Genomic DNA, 26,365 nt, shown 5'->3' on the forward strand with positions numbered 1-26,365 from the left:
TATAGTGTTTCTGAAAAATTAAACTTAACTATTTAAGAATCATTGGAGATAATTTGTATCAGTAGTTGCGGAGGTAAAGAAATGGAGGCACAGCTTACGGGACACACACCAGCGCAAGAAGGGAAATGCTGTGTAGCTGGTGCAGTTTTAACTGATCCAATGGGCAATGTCCTTGAGGGACAACTTTTCGGATGACTGACTACAGATGAGGTATCGCATTTTGTCACTACTCGTCATCCCGGACTTGTGGAACTCCTGTCTCCATGGAAACAGAGCATCAACATTCTCAAACTTAAATAATATTGAAACTTACACTTCACACATCGTGAGACACTGGATACACAAGATAACGGAACAAGAAAAGCCGGCATTATCTGTGAATCGGAAGGATGGAGACACTGACTTGGGTGAGGATTTTTTTCCTGTTATTTGCAAAGTTTATTAATATTTAAATAAGTATTCAAACCCTTTGTAATGTTAATTTGAGTTTAATTTAAAGTCAAGGTAGTAAGATCTTATTTTTCTTACTCTAAGGACTCTTTGTTTTATTATGTTGTCTTCCATTACATGAAGAAAAAAAAAACAGGAAGTATGCTCTTTGGCAGTGATACTCATGTGATCGTGTATGCTGTTCTTTGTGTTTTGGCAGATGCCACTATTTCAACCAGCTCTCCCAGCTCCCCCACTTTCAGCTGGAATGAATCTTCATTTTACTGGCAACTCTTTGACTCTGACTCTGACTGAGTCTACAAACCACTCCCTGCCCAGTGTTTCCTTCAGTGAAGACCCAGAGTTCCTTTCTCCCCATTATCTTGCCCTCCTCCCTTTTCAGAATAGCCAAGATGCTTTTTGGGAAGTCTATGGCAGGTGTGTTTTCAAATTCCTCTGTCAGACCCGGTTTGAAATGCCAGAGAGTGAAATAATCGTCCATCGTGGCTTCAAGCACAAACGGTGTGATGGAGACCCTGAACCTTTCTTCCATCGAGAGTGAGGGCAAGTCCATCAGAGCAAGAAGGAGGACGAGTGGTCGAGGCGGTTGAGGGGGCAACACGGATGTAGACCCACTACAGGGAAGGTCCATTAACCCGGAGCCAGACCCTTAAAAGGAGGCTGGAGTCCTGTGTTGACATTCTGGTGTCTGGACAGCGGGCTGCCCAAAAACAAAACTCTGGATGGAAAGCAAATGTTGCCCCAAAGAGCAGGTGTCTTCATTTAATAGAATATGCAAGAGAGGTGAAAATAAGAACTATTATGATATACATTTTATTAATAAAAAAATAAAGGTTACATTTACAAATGTTTTGTGTGCTGAGTCTTTCTTTGATGTCAAGGTATAGGGTAGCAAAGCAGATTTTAAATTGTGCCACTACAGTTGATTATTGATAAATACACTAATGTATAAATACATATTTATTTTACATTTACATTCAATCCATTTCATGGGGAAAAAGAGGCTGAAAATACTGTACTATAGAGCGATTCCATATGGGACACCAGAAGGCTTTGCAAAAAATGGGCTTATAAGAAACATTCAGAAGTAACAAAATGATAAAAATGTGGAAAAAAACAATTGTCTCAATATTTTTACTGCAAGAATTGAATCATTCTGAATGCAGATTTTAATGTTGAAAATGACATGATAAATGAAATGTAGAGGAATTAAAATGTGTAGTCATTTACTTTTTTTGTACATTTAATAAAAGGCAGAGAACATTTTACTGAATGCTTGCCAGTAATAGTAACTTATACTAAACTCTACTAACTCTTTTTAATATACTGAATGTACACTAAATAACACTTAATAAATCAGTAACCTTTGTTTTCACAGAAACTGGGGGAAATTGATTAGGTACACTTTTATTTGCATCGTTCGTATTTGAGTTACTGGTAATATGCTTTGAAGGCACATTACATATACTAGACTTGGCTGTAGTTTGTGGTTTTGGTCTCCAGCTGTTAGTTTATTTTTTGATATACACTAGTATTCTCACAATCATCGTCTTCTAATTGGTCCCCTGTTCTGTCAGTCATGCTCTTGCCCCGCCTCCTCTCCGGCGCTCATTGTCTTTGTTTAACTGTTTCTATATTCCTCCCGCCCCTCGAAACTGGGCGTGGCTTCCCTTTCCTCGGCGCTCATTCGCCCTCGCCTCTGTCAGTCTCCCCCCGGTTTGTCCCTCCCCGCTCGCCGTCCGCTGGCTGATTTCCGCTTTGGGTTCCGTCTTGACTCGGAACATTTTCCTTTCAAACCGCCTCAGATTGGTCCTCCGTTACCGTAGCTTTTACACTCACACCAAAATAGAGGCTTGTTTTCCCTACCCCCCTCTCTCTGTCTAAGGAAAATGATCATCTGCAGATTGCTTCCTTCAAAACTATAACGGTAAAATTCAATATCATTTCTCTTCTGTGTTTTGGTCTCTTTTGCTGCGAAGATCAACAGCAGCAGCACTGCATTATATTATTATGCAGTAAATGCATGTAGAAACGAGGGTTAAAAAAATCCAAAGCACTTCTGATCGGACATTTCAATTGTACAGTCTTGTAGAGAAGCTCGTTGTGGATGTCGTGTTTGATCCTGATTATATGAAGACTTTGTTTTGTTGTGCCACCTGTCGATAAGTTTGAAATGTGATCTTTTTGCTCTGTTATCAAGTGAAGCACAATCAATGGCGAGCCGGCCATTCCCTGCACTGGCGGTGCAGGAGGGATGCAGGTTGTGCAGGATGCTGCTGCTCATTGAAGAGACAGTTGTTGCTGGTTTGATGGCAGTACTTCGGCATTTTACACCGCCATCGTTTAGCTTTCAAGTTTCCTAGTATCGCTAAGCTGGTGATGTATCAACTGGTGGTTGATTCCTGTTAATGACTATGTTGATGTAGATAATAATAACAAGGTATGGAGGACTCGCAGGGTCGTGTACGTATTTTGCAATTGCATGTACTTTTTGTGAACATGACTTTTCACCCCTGGGCATGGCACGGGGTTGCACAGCACTGCAGTTGGTGTAGTGTGATGCATGTGTGTTGCAGGCTGAAGGAAAACTGTACAGAATGAGGGCGATGACTTGGTTGTGAAGAGCATGTTATGAACAGCCTTTTTTTCTCAGGAGTTATATATTTATAAATGACCAATTTTTGGTTTTGCGCTGTTCATGATATACTTAGGGACGACTACTGCAATGTAATGTTAATAATAATGAGACCCATTTTGTAATGCTTCTGAAATATATATTTTGTGTGAGAAACCATCATTTTAAAGTTTTCATTAAATTATAGGTACAAATTAATATAAATAACAGAATTTGAAGTATTTCACATTGTCATTGCTACTGTACGCATGCTAATGCATAATAGTCTTTTAATGCAGTTTGGTCAATTGTCTATGTTCTGTAAATAGTCGTCTTTACAATTTGTAACTCGAGAATAGATCCATCTATTGTAAAAAATAAAAATGACATGCTGACAATGGTACTTGCAAGTAGTGTACAATTGTTAGATACCCTTTCACAATATATATATATATTGTGAAAGGGTATCTAACAATTGTACAATTTAATTTATATATATAAGGAAAGAAAATGGCTCTGTTAGATCAAATGATGCAAAATGAATGGTGACTTTATTGATAATAATCTAAATAAAATCTTCATGAAGCTTTCCATGCTCTAAAGGTACCAGTCTGCCTACATAAGATCCTCCTACACTTAGAAATGTGCCCACCACAGACAGACCCACTGTACAGTAAGTTTTGTTCCCTTGTATAGTTATGAAGGCAAGATTAAAAATTCACCCAGTGTCTTACACAATAAGTTTAATTGATCTCTTAAACCATTATTTAAATATTAACTTTGTCTGTGATGCATCTGATGAATTGTGCTTTCTGTCATTACACGGATAAAGGGTACTGGTGTACTCAGAGATTGTATTGTAGTGCCATTTTAGTGTTAAAGACCCCCTTTGTCTTTTCCTATTTATTTTCTTCAGAAGAAATTACCCCCTAGGCCATTAAATGGTTGGCTTCCTTCAAGGCAGTAGTAAGCTATACAGATGGGCCTGGTAGCTGAATCTCTGTAGGTGTGACTTCCTATTACAGGATCTGTGGAATGTCAGAGTGCTTAAAATAGAACCAGCGCAGAAATGGGAGACGGGAATGATTCTGTCCTTTGCTTTTGTTTTCTGTGGAGAACTTGAATGTAATGCATTGAAATCAATTTTCTCAACATCTGTGGTGTTTATTTTTTGAGTAGATATGTCAGCTGTAATGTACAATGAAATAAAATAACCCAGTTGTCTTTGTGGAACCCTAGAAACTAACATGAGCATAATTATAGCATGTAAGATCCATTTCATATGTGCTTCATCAACTTCCATTGAAAAACAAATGGATTTAATAATGTGCATGTATAATGCTATGTAAATATAGGCCTAGTGCTTATAGTTGGTTTCTAAAGAACAGATCTGTAATCCATATGGTAAGATCATAGAGACAAATACTTTGATATGTGGTACTTTGCATAGAAATATGTCCCGTTTGAAAGAAAGCATATATCTTCAGTTACATCCAGAATCTGCTATTAACATTATTTATTTTAGTTTTAGCCCTTTTTTAATATCTCACTGTCTTGAGAATTGAGAAAAGTGTCTTTGGTTTTGAGTGACATACATTTTGCATTGGGTTTCATTGAAGAATCTCTTTATAAATAGTTCTTAGTAGAAGCTTCCTGGGTTGGCTTGTTCATGCATTTCACTACAACTGTTATATTTGAAGCACTAATTCAATAGAAATGTCTGGGGCACACCTTGAAACAAACCTTTTAAACACACGTTTGAGTGTTATAGTATTTGCAATGTTTTAACTTCACAAAAAACATACAAGTATTCTGAAAAAGCTTCCCGCATTTCCACTATTTGGATTTTAAGATTTTCATCTCTTGCACATCCTGTATATAGCAGGAAAAAAAAAAAAAAAAAAGTGTGTTTTTGTAGACCATATGTTTGGTTAATGTTGTACAGTTACATCTATAGTCAAATAATTGTAATATAATAGGCTCTCAAGAACTGACTTGATATTAAAGCTATGCAAGTGTAACAAAAGGTGACGATTTAAAGTTTTATGGATGCTAAAACTTCATGCTTTCAAAACAACGTTGACAGTTTTATTTAAATGAGCAATTGAATTCATTTCCCCAAAGCCATCTTTATTATTGTTTTTAAACTGCTGTTTTATTATAGTTAACTGTTTGAGTTGTTGTGCATCACCACCTCCATGTCTACAGTATCTCAATCACGCAGTGTGTTTTAAACCTGAGTACATTTCAATATTTATTCTCACTCTGAAATGTTGCTTGTCTTCTAGATACCGGCAACTGTGGACACTGTCAGCCAGCAGTCTGGACCCGAGCCCCGTCTCAGGTGACACAGTCTGGCCGCACCTCTCCACAGGCTCTGGAGAAGGACCGTCAGGCAAGGTTCTGCGAATGGGATGAATATGTTGCTGTGGGCAAACAGGCTGCCGTGCTCCAGCAATTGAACCCCTTGTACTGCTGTGGACCCAGGGAACTCATCTGATGCCCCTTTCCACAGCTTGATCTTTGGGGGGGGTTTCCCTTTTTTATTTCCTGGGGTGGGGGGTGGCCTGACAGTTAAAAAAATATTCTTCAAAGTGGAGTACCGTAAACTTGATATGGACAGCAAAAAGAAGGACAAGGACAAACCCGATGAAAGGATGGCGAGGCCGAGCGGCCGGTCCGGACACACTCCCCGTGGCACGGGCTCCAGCTCAGGGGTGCTCATGGTGGGACCCAACTTCCGTGTGGGCAAGAAGATAGGATGTGGGAACTTTGGGGAACTTAGATTAGGTAAGAATACAAGTCACCCGACTGCTGCGTAATGCGGCCAAGCTTTCCGAATGTGATCATTATTGTGTCATTTAATTTGTTTCTAATTAAGTATTATTATTATTTTTTTTTACTTTGAACCTGACAGCATAATATATTATATGTTCATTAGTGTATCTACTTGAGTTCGTTGACCTGCTTAATAAATATAAATTCTGGCAAAATCCCTGCCCATAATCTTGACCCTGCATTTTTCAGTAATACGCAATTACTGTTGCCTGCAAGATAAATAAGTTGTGTAGTAATAATCCCTAATAATCGATAGAGTTTAAAGGTTGTTACATTGGTAGAACAGACCTGTATTTAATATTTTCTTTGTTGCTTCCTTTTTTATTTTATACCAAACTGCAGGATAGATATTTAAATTGCTAAAACCTTTTTAAAATAACATCTGTTTTCTATTGTTCTGTTGCCACCAGTGGATCTTGTCATTCTGCAGTGTTAATGTATTACTCGGAGCTGATTGCCGTAACTTGTATAAGATGTAAGATTTGCATTCTCAAATCCTGGTCTGCTGGTGTTCCCTGAGGGATTGGGTCGGAGTTCTGGAGATGTAAGGTCTGCTAAGCCTGGAAGCCATGCAACAGGATGATCTTTACTTATCTTTCGTCCTGGAAATGTATCTGACAAAGATTGAACATGAAAGTAATCATGTGCAGGAGCACTCTTATAATGGAATAACGTGGTCAAGGTCAGCATGTGGAAGGTCATTAAGATATGATTAAATGCTGTGTAACCAGACAAACATGTAAAATGCTACAGTTGCTGAAGTGTCCGAGAAATAACATGTGGCCCAATCACACAATGGCATGGGGATCAAACTGTATGTGTTCTTTTGTCTCATGGAGACATTGGCCATTCCCTCATGTCTTTTTAGCTTGTTAGTAAGAGAATATTCTTCAGCAAATTGGGTTACTGTTGTTCTTCATTTTTGTGTGTCGTGGTATAGTCTAGCGATTGTTATTTGCAGCTCGGTTTTATTTCCTTCAGAGAGCAAAAATTGCTTACTGCTTTCTGTGAATGGATATTCGTACATTCTTAGGCCGGAGTACTGAGGAGTTTTATGTCTGTCTGTCTGTCTGTCGTGATGTGACTTATTGTACCACATGTGAATCTGAATAGGACCATCACACACCATTTTAGTCAAACAAAAATGGCTGTCTTGGGAGATTTGGCTGTTTTGTTGGATTTTGTAATTGATACCTTTACATCCTATTTTTCTTCTGTAGCAGATGGCATTCATCAGCACGTTAGTTTTTCTTCTATACACCAGGAATATGTGGAGTGAACCCTGTTACTCTTGTGTCCCTTCGACATTTTAAAAAAACCTCTCATTCAAAGGAATTCTGGATCTTCATGGCCAGACCTGCGAGAGTGGATGGCAACTCTCACCCGGGTCCCCAACACTTACAGTAAAACCATAGAAAAAAAATTGAGAAACCTGGGTGGGCAAAACAGATGTATAGTTTAGTTTTTTCTGGGTTTGCTGATGTTGATGTACTTTCTAAACTCTACCAAACAAGTATTGCTGCTAGAAGAAGCTTGTTCAGCTTGCAGAGCAGGGGAAGAATGAGATCCCATAGCTTGTGTGCTGCTTGGGTAGAGAGACGGAACAAGGTGAGGCTGTTCAAGGTGACATTGAAGCGAGCGGCTGGACCAGCCAGTCTTTCCCATTGGAGATTACGCTCTACTGTTGTCGTATTTGTCTTTGAAGATCATAAGTTATCACTTAAAATATCCTGACCCGTTTCAGGTTTGGATCATGCTGTTGCTCCCACCGTAGCACGTGTGTAAATACCTGTTATATATAGTGAAAATGGGCACTGCTGTTATTGGATCTTTCTTCCTGACTATAAAGGCATATAGTGCAGGAACAGTTCAGATGTATTGAAATAAAAACCTGCCTTAACATTGAAACTCATCATTTTGTTCCCCAAGTGTTAGGTAATATGACAGTACTGTTTACCCATATATTAGAACTGACGTTGGAGGTCCCAGCAGTACAGTCCCATTTAAAGAGGAGACTAATCATTTCCTTTGTCACACTGCGGATATTTTGAGCAACCTGCTATTGATGATCTCCTCAGAGCCGACCCTCATCTCTGAAGTGCCTCAGTCATTATTACAAAGGGCTCAGCGCTCCTTCTGATCCAATGACAATTGTAATACTCTACGGGCTGCAAACTATTTTCAGGCATTCATTTAAGATGAAAATAAAGGATTCAGAATCACCATGAGATCAGCTGGGGGGATTAGATTAGATACTATATCCTTGTATTCTTTTCATTTTTTATAAAACCTTTTTTAGAAACACTGATTCTTTTTCAGGCAGCATATGGTATAATAAACTGAAACTATTCTATAAAGGAGTGTTTCCTACCTTGAAATGTGCACAGAATATCACAAAATAATAACAGCCAGTTATTATTTTCTCCAAAAGGTAAATATTTTTTCTTCTTACATGATCTAATACATTAAAGACACACACCTACTTAACTTTGTGGCACACCATGATCAGTTTAATTCTGTCAGAAACATTTAATTTACATTAATGAGAAGTTGTTTTCTTATTTATGCATTTCGTTTTTCTCATGCGTGACTCAAAATAAAATCTGTGGCGGCGGGTTGGGAAGCACTGATCTAGAGCGCCGATTAAGGTAAAGTGTTTTGAAGTGGAAAGCATTGTGATCATGATAAGCAGCTTGTACAGTGAGGGGAAAAAAGTTTTTGATCCCCTGATGATTTGCCCACTTACAAAGAAATGATCAGTCTATAATTTTAATGGTAGGTGTATTTTAACAGTGAGAGACAGAATAACAACAAAAAAATCCAGAAAAACGCATTTCAAAAAAGTTATAAATTGATTTGCATGTTAATGAGGGAAATAAGTATTTGATCCCCTATCAATCAGCAAGATTTCTGGCTCCCTGGTGTCTTTTATACAGGTAATGAGCTGAGATTAGGGGCACTCTCTTAAAGGGATTGCTCCTAATCTCAGCTCGTTACCTGTATAAACGACACCTGTCCACAGAAACAATCAATCAATCAGATTCCAAACTCTCCACCATGGCCAAGACCAAAGAGCTGTCCAAGGATGTCAGAGACAAGATTGTAGACCTACACAAGGCTGGAATGGGCTACAAGACCATCGCCAAGCAGCTTGGTGAGAAGGTGACAACAGTTGGTGCGATTATTCGCAAATGGAAGAAACACAAAATAACTGTCAGTCTCCCTCGGTCTGGGGTTCCATGCAAGATCTCACCTCATGGAGTTTCAATGATCATGAGAACGGTGAGGAATCAGCCCAGAACTACACGGGAGGATCTTGTTAATGATCTCAAGGCAGCTGGGACCATAGTCACCAAGAAAACAATTGGTAACACACTACGCCGTGAAGGACTGAAATCCTGCAGCGCCCGCAAGGTCCCCCTGCTCAAGAAAGCACATGTACAGGCCCGTCTGAAGTTTGCCAATGAACATCTGAATGATTCAGAGAACTGGGTGAAAGTGTTGTGGTCAGATGAGACCAAAATCGAGCTCTTTGGCATCAACTCAACTCGTGTTTGGAGGAGGAGGAATGACCCCAAGAACACCATCCCCACCGTCAAACATGGAGGTGGAAACATTATGCTTTGGGGGTGTTTTTCTGCTAAGGGGACAGGACAACTGCACCGCATCAAAGGGACGATGGACGGGGCCATGTACCGTCAAATCTTGGGTGAGAACCTCCTTCCCTCAGCCAGGGCATTGAAAGTGGGTCGTGGATGGGTATTCCAGCATGACAATGACCCAAAACACACAGCCAAGGCAACAAAGGAGTGGCTCAAGAAGAAGCACATTAACGTCCTGGAGTGGCCTAGCCAGTCTCCAGACCTTAATCCCATAGAAAATCTGTGGAGGGAGCTGAAGGTTCGAGTTGCCAAACGTCAGCCTCGAAACCTTAATGACTTGGAGAGGATCTGCAAAGAGGAGTGGGACAGAATCCCTCCTGAGATGTGTGCAAACCTGGTGGCCACCTACAAGAAATGTCTGACCTCTGTGATTGCCAACAAGGGTTTTGCCACCAAGTACTAAGTCGAAGGGGCCAAATACTTATTTCCCTCATTAACATGCAAATCAATTTATAACTTTTTTGAAATACGTTTTTCTGGATTTTTTTCTTGTTATTCTGTCTCTCACTGTTAAAATACACCTATCATTAAAATTATAGACTGATCATTTCTTTGTCAGTGGGCAAACGTACAAAATCAGCAGGGGATCAAATACTTTTTTCCCTCACTATGTTTTAAAATATACAATTGTCGGCCTTTCATGAGCAGTGGGAGGGTGTGAAAATGCTCAGTCATTGTGATATCTTTTACCTGCATGAAATAGGATGTTTCTAGACAGGTTATGGTCAGTATGTGTCAGTAGAAAAGACTGGAATATGGCAACTGTTGACACACTTGGAAACAACATACCCATTAATTCCTAATCCTTTCACTGCAAAGACTGGCTTTTGAACGCTTTTGTCAGTGAGTCGAGATTTACAGGTATCTTTGTTGCTGACACAACATGGCTCAGCAAGGATCTGTACACGCATGCAGATGTTGACTTCCTGTGTACACTACAGCACAGTGCTGATGGTACAGATATTCATTTCAACATTAGCTTCAGTTTAATAAATTCTTGTGTAATTTGACCAATATCTTACAGATTATTATTTAAAAGCAGTGCTTATTTAAAAGTTAATACTTGTATGAAGGTGTAAATTTGCTATGAACTGTCCTGAAATTGTACTGTGTATGTGTATGTTAGTGATAGTAAGCTGGTGAAACTAATTAGCCTACAGAAAGGCAAGTACCGTATTTCTAATTAGCAAGTCTCATCTGTCAGCAACGAAAAGAACCTTTGCTGCCAAGATTTAGCATCTCAGCTGGATGAAAATGTCTCTGAAATGAAAACGCTTCACTCCTGTAAATCACTCCACTTACGTGCCATGTCATTGTGTTTGTTTAACATTTTCAGTTTGAAGGAAGATGTTGTCTGTAGTTGTGAAGTCTTATTTGAACGTGATTAAGACTTTGGGGCTTGAATTGTGCCACAAGATGCTTTGAAATTGAATGTAATTATTTTAAACATTATTTTTGCAGTTCTTTCAAATGAATGTGCATAATTTCCACTGATCATTTACTGACGTTTAGTGTAATACAATGTGTGTGTGTGTACATGTATATAATATATATTCACACAGTACTGGTTAAAGTATTTGCCCCATGTCTGATTTTCTACAGTTTTTACAATGAGTGTGGTCTTTTTGTGGGTTGTAGTAAAATATAGAGGTAGTCTGAGAGAACATATTACACCAGAGTGTAATGTAATCAAACATGCAATCTTCAGGTGAGAGAACTTTATTCCTGATTTGGGCCAGCCATGCCCATTTAAATCTTTGGCCTTTACCATCAGAGTGAAGTTGTTGGCACACAAGTTCCAGAGGAACATCATGCCACGAGCAAAATACATTCCTGAAGACCTCTGGAAAAAAGTAGTTGATGTTGAACAGCTGGGAAAGGGTTGCAAAGCCCTTTCCAAGGTTCTGGTGCTCCTCTGATCCACAGTCAGAGCCATATTGTCCAAATGGAAACAATTTGGGACAGTAGTGAATCTTTCCAGATGTGGCCGTCTTGCCAAAATCTCACCTAAAGCAAGGCGTACAATCATCCAGGAAGTCACAAAGAGCCTGAGAACAACATCCCGAGACCTGCAGACCTCTCTGCCCCCAAAAATGGGATTCAAGGCAAGGCGGAAACCACTGCTCAGTAAGAACATGGATGCTCATCTTAAGATTTGCCAAAAAGCACCTGGATGATCCTCAAGAGTTCTGGAACAACTTTCTATGGACAGATGAGTCAAAAGTGGAACTTTTTGGCCGATATGTACCCTGTTATGCCTGTTAAAAACCAAACACTGTATTCCACAGTAAGAACCTCATACCAACGGTCAAGTATGGTGTTGGTAGAGTCAGGGTTTGGGGATGCTTTACTGCATCAGGACCTAGATCCCTTACCATAATTAAATTAATCAGTTCATGCTCGAAAACCCACACATGTCACTGAATTGAAGCAGTTCTGCATAGAGGAGTGGGCCAAAACTCCTCCATAATGCTGCGAGAGACTTCTCAATAACTACAGGAAGCATTTTGTTGCAGTTATTGCTGCTTAAGGTGGTGTAACCAATTATAGGAGGGGAAATGCCTTGTTCACACGTGACATTGGGTGTTACATAACTTACTTTAATAAATAAAAGAAATAACAACATAATGTTGATACTTATTTTTTTCACTCAGGCTCGCTTGTATCTAATATTAGGGTTTGCCTGAAGATCTGTTAACATTCAGTGTCAAACATAAGCAAGAATGCAGAAAATCAGACAGGGGACAAATACTTTTTTACAGTTTCTGTATATTTACTTTATATGTATGTGTGTATATACATATACATTTATTTAATGTTGGTCTTGAACTAAACTTGCTTAAATGTTCAGTGCAAAGCATTAGCTGACAAAACCAGCAACGATTTTATAATAATGTGCTATAAATGGCATGCATATTAACAAAAGCCATCTTTAGCTTTGTCCCTGCTGTCTTTCAGTGTCTCTGGGCTGATGGTAAAAACAACCTGCTACAACTTAAAAGAGTTCCCGGTACAGTGCAATGAACACACGCTCAATACGACAGCATTGTCTGAAGCGCACTGAGCTCTGATTAAACTATGTCTAATCATTTTCAATTGGATTCATGCTCCTACTTATTGGTATCACAGTGATCAAAGCTTTAGTTTGGCTACACATGACTACCAGGAAAATCCCAAAGCCCAATAGCAAAGTGGTCCAACATGGTTCTGGAAAGCCCTTGTGTATAGTAGGTGATCTGCAGTCAGTTTCAAATTTACATTTCCCAGATCTGAAAATGTGGTATGGATTAGAATCTAGCTGTAGCTTTTCTTTTTTCATTGAGAGAGGTGTCATGCTAGAATGTAATGAACATTGCAAAATATAGCAGAATTAATGGTTTTACTCATTTTCCTTGGAAGCTAAATGTATGAAGGTTTTGATTTAATCTATGTTTTGTCATTAAAAAAAAAATTCAGAGAACAAGTGCTTTGTGTGATATTTTGCAGTTTGTACAAGGTTGTGTAATTGGAGATAAAGGTGGGGCCAAACTGTGACACTAATTGTATGGGATTTTAGGATATCAGTTGCTTTTGTTGATAACATGAAATGTGCAGATTCGTCAGTCACACATTACTGCCGCACAGAAGTGGTCCACAGTAACGAACCAACCCACAGTACGTGCAGTAACTTACCAGAGTCTTGAAGGCTGAGTTAGTGTCAGAAATGTAGAGATGCCTCAATTCACAAGAATACATTTGCTGGCAGTGCAACCATTTCATTAACACGTTTTTTTCTTTGAGGAACATATAAACTGCAAGAATATGGTGCTACTTACGGATATCATAAGATTGCTGATAAACATGTTAAACCAGCGTTTGCAGAAGGAAGTTTGCAATTTGTAAACTCTCTTTAGCTGTCATCGTACTTAATGTAACATTGTTGTCCTTTAAATATGGGAAGATGTCATGGCTGAAGTGCTATTTTTCTGTGATGTGTGAGTTGTCACTTGTGCCTGTACAGTAATCTGTGTTGTCTGTCTGACTGCTAGGAATAAAAGAACATAATTAGTCATGTTTGTTAGATTGTCTTGCCCATTTGTAATGGACAAATTGAGCTTGCCAGGCTGATAGTAAATTTATGATTGATTTTTTACATTCTTTTTTAAAAGTACTAAAGGTCAAAACTCTTAATTTGTCAATTTTGTTTCTACTTTGCAGGTAAAAATTTGTATACAAACGAGTATGTTGCAATTAAGCTGGTAAGTATCTTTTTCTATTCAGTTAGTTCAGCAATTTATAGATTTCACCTAAGCTTTTAAAAATTTAGTTTTTACTTTTTATTTTTAAAAACAGGAACCAATGAAGTCCAGGGCACCACAATTGCACTTGGAATATAGATTCTACAAGCAGCTAGGATCGGGAGGTAAGAATTGTGGTTATATTTCTCAAATGCTCAAAATGGGGGGTTTCTTTGCCACTCTGTAGTAGGAGTTAATATCATTTTAATGTTAGTATTCCTTCTTATTTCATACCTGTTTCCTTTGCTTTTTGTTCTTAGATTATTTTTAAGTTGTATTGCATACAAAAATGCTTCTACGGCTTTACAAAACTAAGAGATTGGAAGAAGGAATTGCTAGTGTTTGTCTATTAGTGTTACACACACTGAAACTTTCAATTTGCAAAATATCCAAGCCAATTAATTTGTTTTACCTGACATTACACTGTCCAGGTCTTAATACAAATATATAGTTTTTATTGTAAACTAAAACCACCTCATGAGTTTATCATTAATTGCTTAATGGTAATATTTGTTTCTGACTTGTAATCGTTAGTTCAATGATCGTCTGAGAACCCCTTATTTATTACAACTCAATTGAATTTAGATTTGTATGACTTTTAAATGTTCTTTAAATGTCACAGTTGTGTCACAACAGAGAATACACCTTCAATTCAAAGCTGACTAAAACACACACAAAATTCTATACACCGTATTATCTCGAGACTGTTAATTGTCTGAGGCCATCAGTTTTTAATAGAATTGTCCTTAATCTAATAGCCAGGTATCATCATGATAACTGTGAACAGTTTAGGATTTAATTTAGAGAGCAGCAGTAGAACGTACAAATTAATCAATTGGGGGAAAAAAAATCTCCTTCACTTTGACCTTGTCGATCAATAATGTATTAAGGGTCCTCACAGATGCTGGACAGGAGCTTGGGGGACATGGTCTTTTTGTGGTCCTGTTAATAAAGCAGCAATCTCAGATGTAGATCTGTCCCTTGAGGACTTAAACTAAATTAAAACTCTGGCATGGATTGATTCTGCTGCCTGCCGCTGCAACAAGTACAGCCCAGCGTGTACAATGGGAGCACTGGTGACCTTCCACAGACAGGCCCTCGAATCCAACACCAGGGATTTTACCTTCCTTTCAAGAACAGCCTCAAAAAATATAAATCCTCAGCTGTACCAAATGTGTGTATAAGGTTGAAAAAACCGCATCAACAACATGTATGTATATGTAGATGTAACGCCATCTTTTTTATTTATGGAATCGCATAAGAATTTGTTCTTAGAGTTTGGTCAGGGACTCCAAAAATACATAGTAGGGAGCCTGGATTCATTCATATCTGCTGTAAAAATGTTGTTAAAATGCCAGAAGCCAGCCTTCCACGTTTGCCTGGCCTGTGTATGTATAACCAGAATTACAAGCAGAAAAGCATATCTAGGCTGAGCGAACAAGTTGTTAATTGAAAGGATGCAATCATAGTTTCTGACACTTTCCTGTGTATTGCAGAAGGTATTCAATCAGTGCAAAAAGCATTTTCGTTTGCTTCCAGACATCGCTGTTCTACATCTTGATTTGGTTTATTCTGGGGTTTGAAGAGAAGGCACATCTCATTTATTTTGGGGAAGTTGCAATTTAAATTGAACTCTCTGGACAATTGATCCTTATTTTCATTTCACTCTCTGGTGACAGTTGCATGTTCAGTTTAAGTGACCTATTAATAATAATAACAACAATAATTATAATAATCTTTCAGCCCATCATATCAAGAGAACATAGTATAATGTGCCTTTTGGTTAGAGCTATAGATTGACTCAAATATGGGGATATGAATTAAGTATATTTTAGTGTTTCAGTCTTATATCTATATTTGAATGATCCTTAGTGGTTTCTTTAGCATTCTTTCATACTACTATCATCATCATGGGATGTTTGGCACACTCTTTGAGATGCAGCAAATTGCTCCCGTGGAAAAGCGATGCATGGCTTGATGTGGCTTTTAGAAGCACTTTCTGTTTCATTAATAATTTCAGTAAAGCAGGTGCAGCGCAGCTAATGAATATATGGAGTTTATTTACATTGGCACCTTATTGATATGATTAATAAGGACTTTATTCAAATAGAAAGTGTATCGTGCATGACTGATGGTAATGAAAAGTTTGACTTTTTAAATATTGGAAGCCTTTGCATAACCCAGGGTCTTATTTTAAGAAGCTTTTACCATTTTTGAACTGTTGTTGATTCAAGCGGTTTTATAATTTTTACCAGTGAACTTTGTAGAGCCTTGACTACTAAACACCATAGGCTGCCATACACATCTCTGCAACATTTGTCATTTTACAGCCAAGAGAATTACTTGAAATGGGTGTAAAACTGTACTGTTGGAAACGTGCATTACTGAAATGTGAATTGCAAACTAGAGTCACTGCTTGTAAAGTATCTTAATGGCATAAGTGGGTTGTTAAAATGCAGTGTTATACTTTTTAGTGTGTGTAAAAATGTTTCTTTTTTTAATGTCCCTGTCCCCCACATTGATGTCTATTTTTTTTATTTTACTGCAGAATGGCACTCAAGTTACATTAGATGTGCGTTTAAATGTATTCATGTTCCATCAAGCAATTAAATTAAGTTCAAAGTCTTGTGTAGATAATTATTTTTGAAAGATTTTGACAGTGTTTTACTGCTGTGTCAAGTGGCCTTTTTAATGAATTTGCTTCAGTGAATATTGATTTTTTTTTTTTTTTTTGCCTTAAACCATAGAGGGCTTCAGATCTCTTTGGGAGGCCTCTTTTGACTTCCCTGTGGCTGGCAGTGATGGAATGTAAAGTAATAGTTTTTGTAGAGGGATACTTTTTGTCTGCCAAAACAGACTTGTTTGTTTTGTTTTTTTCATATGATTAATGACGTTTTGTCCTCTACCTGATATCTACAGTACTGTGCATCCTGTCTGTTTTACATGCCACTTATCTTCTGCTGCATAGTTATTATACCAATATAAACCTAAACTTCAAATAAATCACAATTGTCCTGTTAGTTTCTGAGGTCACTTTTATTTATTTCCAAGAAATCATTTATATCCAGAATGTCATTCATAGCCTCTACACATCCACGCATCACCTCACTTAATGCATCTTTCCAGCAAATGTATGTGACTTTTCTAAATAAATTACCAGCATGCTCTTACAGATTGCCTATCCTCTAAACATTAAATTTTTCCTTTGCCTGCAAATCAGTGTCTGTAGAATGCTGTCAGCTTCCCAGGAGCTCTGATTTGTAGAGCCTTATTACTCTACACCTCTCCTGTAGTAATGGATCCAGATTGTAGCCAAAGACTGACAAAAGTTTATTTATTTTACCCCCCCATTCCTGATTGCACTGTGTTGGCAATAAATGCAGAACTACTGTCCATTAATCAAAGTGGGGGGATTCAAACCCTGAGAGTAATGTACGCAAGGCTTTTCACCCGCTCTGCGTTTGGACAACTCTGTGTTGTAGACTTTCACAGAACTAAGATATTTATAAGATCACACTCTTCCATACTGGCCTCTCTTCAAAGTGTTATGGATGATTAACTTGAAAGTGGGTAATGCCAATTTAAGAGACACATTTTAAAGTGGCCAAACCAAAATAAAATAAACTATAAAAACCTGCAAGTCATAGGTGAATATTACAGTTGTTAAACAGTCCAGAGTGATTATATTATATTATATAGTCCATTATTATATTACTGCTTATTTATTTGGAATATTTTCAGTAAAATATCTGTAGTAATCACTTTACTGGATTACATGGGGAAACGTTTACTGGTAAAGTCTGCAAAGTAAGCAATTTTTCAATTTAATATTAACATTAAAAATTAAATGCCTTTTCCTAGTGAGCACAGAGCAAGAGCTTAGATTAGCCTACTATAATTGCTTTAACTAAAACGCTACAAATATGTTCAATAAAAGCAGTGCATTATTATTTTTACTCTCAATCTGGCTATAGACCTTTGACTTTTCAAGCTTCTCACTATTAAAATATTTTCTCACTCCGAAATGAATGTACATTACATGTTTTTATTGCAGTATAACCAAGTTTACTTTTGATGTTTGTATAGTGTGCACAACCAATCTAGAATCACTCTAATATTATGGAAAAACAATTAGAAAATAAATCATCAGAACAAAATGAAGGCCTACTATTAGAAAGATGTAGTTATCATGAAGAAATTGCCAAGAAATAAAACATGATTTATTAGCTTACAAAGACAATCTGAAACAATCAATTTTAAAAAGGTAGAATATCTCTAGAGTATATATAAAAATCCATTTTTTTAATGCTCCCCACAGATATCTTTTGGAATAACTTCCTGTTTTTATGGCCTTTTTCATTAGTGGCTTTACCTGAGTTTGCATCTCATTAGTGACACATTACAGTATATGTTTAATTGTATGTGGCACTGTAATGTCGTTATCACAGTTCTTAATAAAGAATCTGAATATTATGGAGGTGTTGGGCTAATTATTTATTTGTATAGCCTAAGACTTTGTACTGAAGATTCTGGGAAATTTGGCGACAGACTGAGACGACAGAAGAGATGGTCTGATGTTTACATGTAGGTTGTTTCTACAGTATTGATTTGAGTAATTTTGCTAATTTAAATGTAGTAATTAGAGTTGCTTTACATGTGTTCTGGGCTAGGGTTAGGGTTAGACTCTCCAGTAAACGTAGACTTCTATGTAGGTGAGGATTGTGGTACTACTGAGTTGACTTGATTTGGTGTTGACTAGGGTTAGGGTTTGGACTGTTGCTCTGGCTTTAAATGGGGCAGGTGACCTATTGATGTTATTCATTTGAATTGAAAATGCTGCATGTTCTTTATTCTTCGTAAATATTTATTTATTTTTATTGAATGTTTAGGTAATGAATACATATTTTTTATATTGTCTTATAGAAAATGCAGATGTGTCAGGAAAGGAATAGGTATATCAGAAATCAGTGCGGTGAGCCTTTCAGAGTTGGTTTGAAGTCTACATGTTTGTTTTACAGCCTACATGTCGGAAATGTGAGGAGGACAAAAGCAAAAACTTGTGCCGTCACACTTCTCTGGTGGCTGTGCCCTCAGATGAGAGTTTCGTAACTGTTTATTCAAGACAGGTCAGGAGAGTGCAGCTAGTGGCATGTTTGTGTTGCATGATGGGAAGGCTCTCTGTCCATTGTGTAAAGAAATGTGCTTCCCCAGCTCGTTTGTAGGCTGGGCTTATCCCTGGAGCTTGCTTACTACGTTACTGAACACTAAGGCGACTGATTGTGTAATTTTGTCCCCTCTGCTTTCCCTCTGTGCACAAGGGATCCTCTGACGCAGGTCTGCTGTAGTAAAAGCAGCTGTTGCTCCCTGGAGATTGCCTGGAGCACCACTAAATGTCAGACCTTAATCTTCACTGAGTTCATTTGTTAGAGGGGGGATGAAGGGAGCTGTAAAACAGTGCATTACCTTGGTAGCCTCTAAGCTGTAAAACGCTTCAATAATAGCAAATGACGTTGTCATCTGATATCTGCCATTTGAGTAAAAAAACTGAAAGGGCAAATTAAGGACAAAAGTATACCTTAAAGACTAAAAACAGTACAATCTTACTGAAACCCAAGGTAAAAAGGTTTTCCCAAGGTGAAGTTAATACACACGTGCTAAAATTTTATGATTTTATTTCAGTTTCATTAAGGAAGAGATGCCCACATTTATCATGTGCAATGATGTTCGACATTAATGTTTTGATGTATTCGTCTTTGATTCAACCTCTGATTTTTCCAACATTCTCTTGTAACTCGATTAAGTGAATTACAACAAATTGCTTATCGTTTTGAGAGAGGTCTTTGAATGTCTGATGCTTTATAACCTTTTTCTCTCAGATTTAGATTGTTCGGTTATTGAAATCTTTTTACAAAACCCATGCTCGTCATTATCTTGTATAGAATTAAGTTTCAGGGAGTTATGTAAATTATGATACAAGGAATAAATCCACTCAGAAGCCATGTGCAGACCTTGTTAAACTTGCTTACAATTAGCAAGAAAGGAAGTGTCATTTATTAACAAATACACACACACACACATTATTTTGCATAGCAGTGATCTAGTTTCAATTAATTACAATGTCACAGGTCACCTAGGTAGTGTGAATACGGTGAATTTTTGAATATATATATATATATATATATTTTTTTTAAATAACCATGTAATCTGTAACCATGGTAATCACCCAATCTGGTAATATGTTCACACTGATCAAATTGTACTCGCGTAATCCATACCATTTGTTGTGTTATATTATGTGAATTGTAATTTGTCATATTCTATGACGTGCTGCTGTTAAGTGAATCTCTGCTACTGTTTCTGCCAAATGCCATTTTTTAAATCTGTTTTAACCAGAAAAGCTGCAGTGTGTTTACCTGATATACTTCACTATAACATATCCTTCATAGGAGCTTATTTTCTACTTGACTGGCAATATAAGCATTAGCAACAGTTATGCATGCAGTCTATATGCAAGGGAACATGCAAAAAGTCACAAAATAAATAATAAACAACAACTTCAGACTGTACTTATAAATCAATCTTTAAGATTTTCTTCATGTGGTCTTTCAGAAGAAAATTGTCAATCATTCCAACAATTTTCTGTTTCTCAAATTACAGGACCACACAGAGGACAGTCATTTATCAAGTGGGCGAGGTCACATACGAACAGAACATGATCTGCAAACAGATCATCAATCACAGCATCTAAGAATATCTCCTCCGATTCTGTGACACTATAATTCCAGTCCCCGCCCTTAAGTACACATTAGCTCAAGTGATGTAATGCTTAACTAACCATTTCCCTTTATTTTTTCAGTCAATGCTGCAGTAGCAAGGGATATTTTGTACCGTGCATGATCTGAAGTTTCATGCTGTAATTTTCTTGGAATTGGTACCCACTCATCTCTGATCGTCTTCCTAAATAACACACTTGGATTAAAACTATAGGGTTTAAGCACTGTCTGGCAGGCTTGTTTGTCCCTCAGGGTGTTCTGTAGTATTGCTGACTGTGCAGCCTTCAGTTATTTCAAGTCCTGGCTTCAGTGCAATATGATCCGTGCAAAGGGGCTGCCGTGACACCCCGTCTATTGTGTTGTTTTTCTCTCTCCGTGTTGAAGGATGTATACTTCTGTTTACCTCCACTCTGCAGCAGGACTGATGACAGTTCATGCTTAGCCATTTTCGTTATGCTCCTAGTGAAAATAGAAAAAATATAATATCAGTTTAAGTATTCTTTTGAATAAGAAAATGTCAGTTTTAATTCATTGTCAGGATGTGAAAGAGACAATTTCGCCTTTGAAGAGTTATTAGTATCAACCGGTAGTACAGGGAACTTCCCATTTTCATAATGGATAAGGCAATTTTAAGGCATAAATACTTAGATTTTTGTTCGGCAAATTGTTTCTGTTAAAAACTTAAGGGTGTGTTGGTTTTATATTGAAAAGGAAATATATACTGCCTTAATGTTCTAACTGTGTGTTCATTTTATATTATTCTTTCCTTCGAATACATCAGATTAACATTAGTACATGAGCTTGGCTAACCCAATGTCCATGTACATACATACAGTAATAGTAAGTAAGTTAGTAATAGTAAGTTGTGTCCAACTACATCACCTGGGTAAAACAGGAATGTAAATTCTGGTCTGACCAGAATGACTACTGCTTACCTTGGGTAACCTATTGTTTTACATTATTTTAGGGAGAAACCAGAAATACTGGTATAAAGACTATTACAGAGTTCCATATACTATAATGTGACTATTTGATAGCACAATGTAGAAGCAATAAGAATGTGTTTTATTTATTTTAATCTTGAATAAAGTGAACATGTAACTTATTTTCAATAACTATAATTATATTTAGCTACAGTACAGCTTCCTGGGAGTCTGGGTTTTCAGAAACTGAACACCCTTTTAGAAGTAGAGTAATGCACTTTCTCGTGAATGTCACCCTGCTTTCATTGTAGTTCATTGCTTGAGACATCTGAGACAATCATGATCACACATTCGTAATTTTATTTTGAATGCATGATGTGTGAATTTCTTGTCGGTTGCATGCATTAATTATGTCTTTATTAGACACATCTGATAGTTAAACAGAATGCCTGCAGCATTTATAAATGGAGGTAAGGCAATGATAAACTAATTGCTCATGTTGAAGGTCATCCTACGTTTCAGATGATTTAGCAAGTATCGATGTGTTCAAATTACAATACCAATTAGGCTATTTTCTGATTGGATTGCAACATGAAAGCATGTTATAGTAAACATGTAATTACTAAAATGTATTCCTACATGGTTTTAGTTGAATTGAAGCTACTTGTAAGCCAAAAAAAACTTTCTTTACCAGAAAATGAGTGTGATAAAATAATGCATGATATTTATAGATGAGCACTAAACATGTTAGCAGAAACTACAAACAAAAGAGGAATTAACTGAACTTCGAAAACTGCATATATTATACATGTTATTCTACATTATCTCCCAGCATGCTTTGAGCTCTGAATTTTTCAAATTGGGAACAACATAATTTTCTGCAATGGAGCCTATTAGTCGGTTTTCTCACATAAATTGTACTGGAATTATTTTGTACTGTCTTGTGCACATGTATCATCTGTAGCAAGCAATTGTTTACAACCTCAGACAAAAGAAAATAATCTAGAGGAAACCAAATTCAAGTTTCTGCAGCCTCGCCACCCACACTGTTCAAGACGATTTGGTTTTTATGCTGGACTTGATTTCCTTCTCTTTGTTCTCAGCTTGCACCAACAAGAAACATCCTCATTTTCACATAGTGAATGCATTGAATATTAAAAAAAACTTCTACATGGCAGCAGGTTCAATGAAACATAAATGACCAGTGCATTGTTACTTGAATGCATACAATGTACAGAACCATAACAATCTTCTCGCCTTTAAATTAGGTATATTTAGAAAACAAATGGGTAACTTTTTAACTTGGCAGCATGGTTTAGGGTAATATGCTAATGTTTTCTTTTAGAATGGACTATAGTAACAAAACTATGTTACAAGATATAATATTATATTCTATAAATGTAATGTATATATTTGCATAGCATTTCAAATGGGTTCTCTTTCAGCATACTTTAAAGCTCTTAGAATATGCAATCAGTGAATTCCACCCAAGCTCCTGTAATAGGCTGACAAGGACATAAACCACAAGGAAGGAAGGAAGTATATGGTTGGGGGGAAAATAAACCCATTTTAACCCTGTTTGAACAGTTGTTTTGGAAAAAAAGGCATATGCCCACCATATGTGCTGCTTTTTGTACTGAAGATATTATACATGTAGTTTGTCATTTGTTTTATCACAGGAAGTGTGTGCATGTGTCTGTAAATTAGTGTTTTACGGTTGATAGTTTAAGAGGACTGGTGTGAGTTGAGGCCTGGGGTGCTTTGCATGCTATTAATAAGATAATATAATGATATGGGCAACATTGACCCATCCTCAGACTTTCCCTCTTTATTCCGATGTCCTTTTTCTGTCTTGGCATACACTTCCAACTACGTGCGATTTCCAGAACTGGCTTATCCACAGCCTTCAAACAAAACAGTTTGTCATTAGTAGAGTTATTGAACAGTATTATTTCATTTAAACAAATCCCCGAATTTAATATTTTTTCCACTGATGTTCTCCATTGTGGACGATCAATGAGAGCAATGCAAAGTGACAGTGTTGTTATCCTCGGCTGACATGGACTTACAGCATAGCAGAGGACTGTATGCTTGACCTAATGAGAGATATGTTATAAAATAAACTCATCGCCCTTTTTCTCTGCTGTAATGATTTACGGTACAGCAAATTGATAACTCTGCAGTTAGCCGATTTATTCTAGGCCAGCTGGGTAAAAGCTGGTGTCTTTCAGAGCTCACAAATCATTTAAGCATGAACAGAACTGAAGTTTGCTTGTAAAGCCAACAGGATGTACTTGCGGGTGAGAATAACCTATTGTTTGTTAAAGGAACTCCCCAAAGGTCATTTTCTTTCTGACAGTGTGTTTGAAACATGTTTGTTTTTTTCATTTCCTTGTTGCTTGGGCTTGCTTGAGCTTTTTCTAGCGCTTACACTACTGCACTGAATGATGAATATAAGTGTTAGAATATATGACTGATAGAATTCATGAATTTCGTTTTTTTTTTTTTTTCAGACCATGTTCTTTAAGTTATAAACAGTAATGCTAAAAATGTACAGTAAGAGAATGTGAATAGGTACGCCTACGATCATGAGTTTGGTTATTACTCTTCATTTCATTCTTTGCGAGGTGGCAAAGTTCAACATTTAATTTGTTTTAGTTGTCTAAAATGCATGTTATAGTCTGCAAGAGCTAGCTGTTTAATCTAATTAAGCACTGGGGATAACATCAACTAAAATATAAAAGAACAGTTTAAAAAACCTGTCATTTCCTGTTTCAGTTCTTCTTAGTTTTATTACCACGCTGTGTTTTATGTGTGATTCAGTTTCTGCCTGTATAATCTGCCACCTTGATTCATATTTCCAGACAAAAACAGCCCAGAGTACTCTGAAAGCTTAAGTGAGAGAAATTGGTTAGTGAAGTGTATCACTCATTTGTGTCCCTGCCACCTTTTCTCATAAGTATATCTGAAGTGCTGTTGTTGTTGTTGTTGTTGTTAAAAGAATGTCTAGTTACAAATAACCAGCCAATAGAAATTTAACAAGAGATGACAAATAATAATTAGATAAAAACTAGCAAACTAGAAACATTGTTCTCAGTAGCTGTTATATAGCATCTGGCCCCTTAAAAAAAAAACAAATGCTCTCAAAGGAAAATACGTTTTTATTTTCCAGCAGAAATAATATACAAAGACTTACAGTATGGATAAACTACACACTGTAGAAAACAAAGTACAGTCTTAATAATAATACCACCGATTCAGTACATTGAATTTGCTCCACAGCTCAGATAAGTGCCCATAGATAGCACAGTAAATAAAGGAAATGGTACTGGAATACACCCAGCATTCCTGTCTCCTTTGTATGTATTACATGATTGAAAAGGCACCACAGCAGGGGGGAGGCAAGTTTTGACAATGCGGAGATTGAGAGTGCAAACTGTGGTGTAAAATGAAATGATGCTTTGAGTAATATTACAATAAAATAATATAGATTTACAATTCCAGTCTATGAAACATGTTTTTGAAAGCTGGAGTTGGTTTATCCATTCCAACCGTGAATTACATGAGAAAGTGAAACTAGACTCTTAATTTTCCTTTCAACTAGTGCCCAATGAAGTTAATGTACAGTACCCTCACCCTGGTTGAAACAGGAAATTGTGTCATTGTCGAATGTCTAGACAAACAGTCCGGCATTTGCTACTCATTATTAACAATTCGTTTTTATTTTTTTCACTTCCTTACTTCTCCACAGAACAGAATTGGTAAATCTATTAAACTGAAATAATTCAAACCCTTGCAAGTTTTGAATCGTTCAATGCAAAACTCAAGGTGGGCTCGGGGGTGGTGTTCTCACCAGAGGCAGTTGCATTTTCACGATATAGACTCTGACACTTTGAAGATGTTTTGTTTCCGCAAGCAAGCTATGGAAAGATTTGACCTAAAATGAGTGAGAAAGGGTCTAAAAAAAATCTCTCTTGTTTTCACTTGTAAGTTCCAGAAAACACAGAACTGAAAATGTATCATTGCTCAGCTGTTTTTGTTTTTTTGTTTAATGTAGTGAAGACCATCATGGGGTTTAGGAATTGGGTCTCAGAAGGAGACCATATTTTTCCCTAAAAGACTTGCCTATATTTAAGCTATGGTGTGACAGGGTGTTATTATAGCTTATTACCCTGTATATAAGTATGACTGTGCTAGTTTGGGAATTTTCCATAAGTTTGGGGGCACCAAATGTGTCAATGTCAACCATAACTGGGGTCGCCCTATCTGAGGCTTGCATGCAGCGCTAACTGGCTGTGCATGCCCAGGGCTGGTGGGCACAGAGACAAAGGCGGGATAGCCCAGCTAGAGGCTATGGGTTGCCCAGCCAACGATTTGCGGTTTGCTGTGGTGTGCATTGAAGTAGGGTCTACTGCCATTCCTGATGTGTCTATATGTAGTGTTTTAAGCTGCTGCAATAAATCTGCACACTGTGTTCAATACACAGGAGCATTCGAGAACTGTAAACATGGCAACTTGTTACTATTACCAAGAGAATCTGCAGACGTTACAATATAAAAATATGTGTGTCAAAAAATACTATCAAGACTGATTGTTTAACAGATAAACTCAAACTCCTTTCTGACTGCAGAACCCATTGCTTCTGTGCTTTTGTTTAATGTATTAATTTTGTCACAGGATTAAGAAAAAATATAACTCTTTATAGTGTTTGCTAAGGGAGAAATTATGGGGTCCTGTCATTCCCTCATTTTTTAAAATATATATTTAAGAAACTAACAATTGTATATCCTCAGTATAACACTCTGGATCCAGGTCTTTTTAAAGCCTT

At 37.3% G+C, this 26,365-nt stretch overlaps 1 protein-coding gene across 5 annotated transcripts in view; it reads left to right on the plus strand.

Annotated features, from left to right (window-relative positions):
• LOC136754999 (casein kinase I) overlaps nt 1-26,365 on the plus strand; it is a 51,481-nt gene that overhangs the window by 9,083 nt on the left and 16,033 nt on the right. For 2 of the 5 annotated variants that reach the window (XM_066711336.1, XM_066711338.1), the window contains exons 1-4: nt 2,213-2,377; nt 5,353-5,854; nt 13,762-13,802; nt 13,897-13,966. In XM_066711336.1, coding sequence (XP_066567433.1) covers nt 5,680-5,854; nt 13,762-13,802; nt 13,897-13,966 — 286 coding nt within the window. In that variant the 5' untranslated portion in view covers nt 2,213-2,377; nt 5,353-5,679. Of the gene's footprint in view, nt 1-2,212; nt 2,378-5,352; nt 5,855-13,761; nt 13,803-13,896; nt 13,967-26,365 lie in introns of those variants that run through there. The other 3 variants (XM_066711334.1, XM_066711337.1, XM_066711335.1) reach the window with 2 other exon arrangements.

This window comes from Amia ocellicauda, chromosome 8 (genome assembly GCF_036373705.1).
Source record: "Amia ocellicauda isolate fAmiCal2 chromosome 8, fAmiCal2.hap1, whole genome shotgun sequence".
NCBI classification, from domain to species: Eukaryota; Metazoa; Chordata; class Actinopteri; order Amiiformes; family Amiidae; genus Amia; species Amia ocellicauda.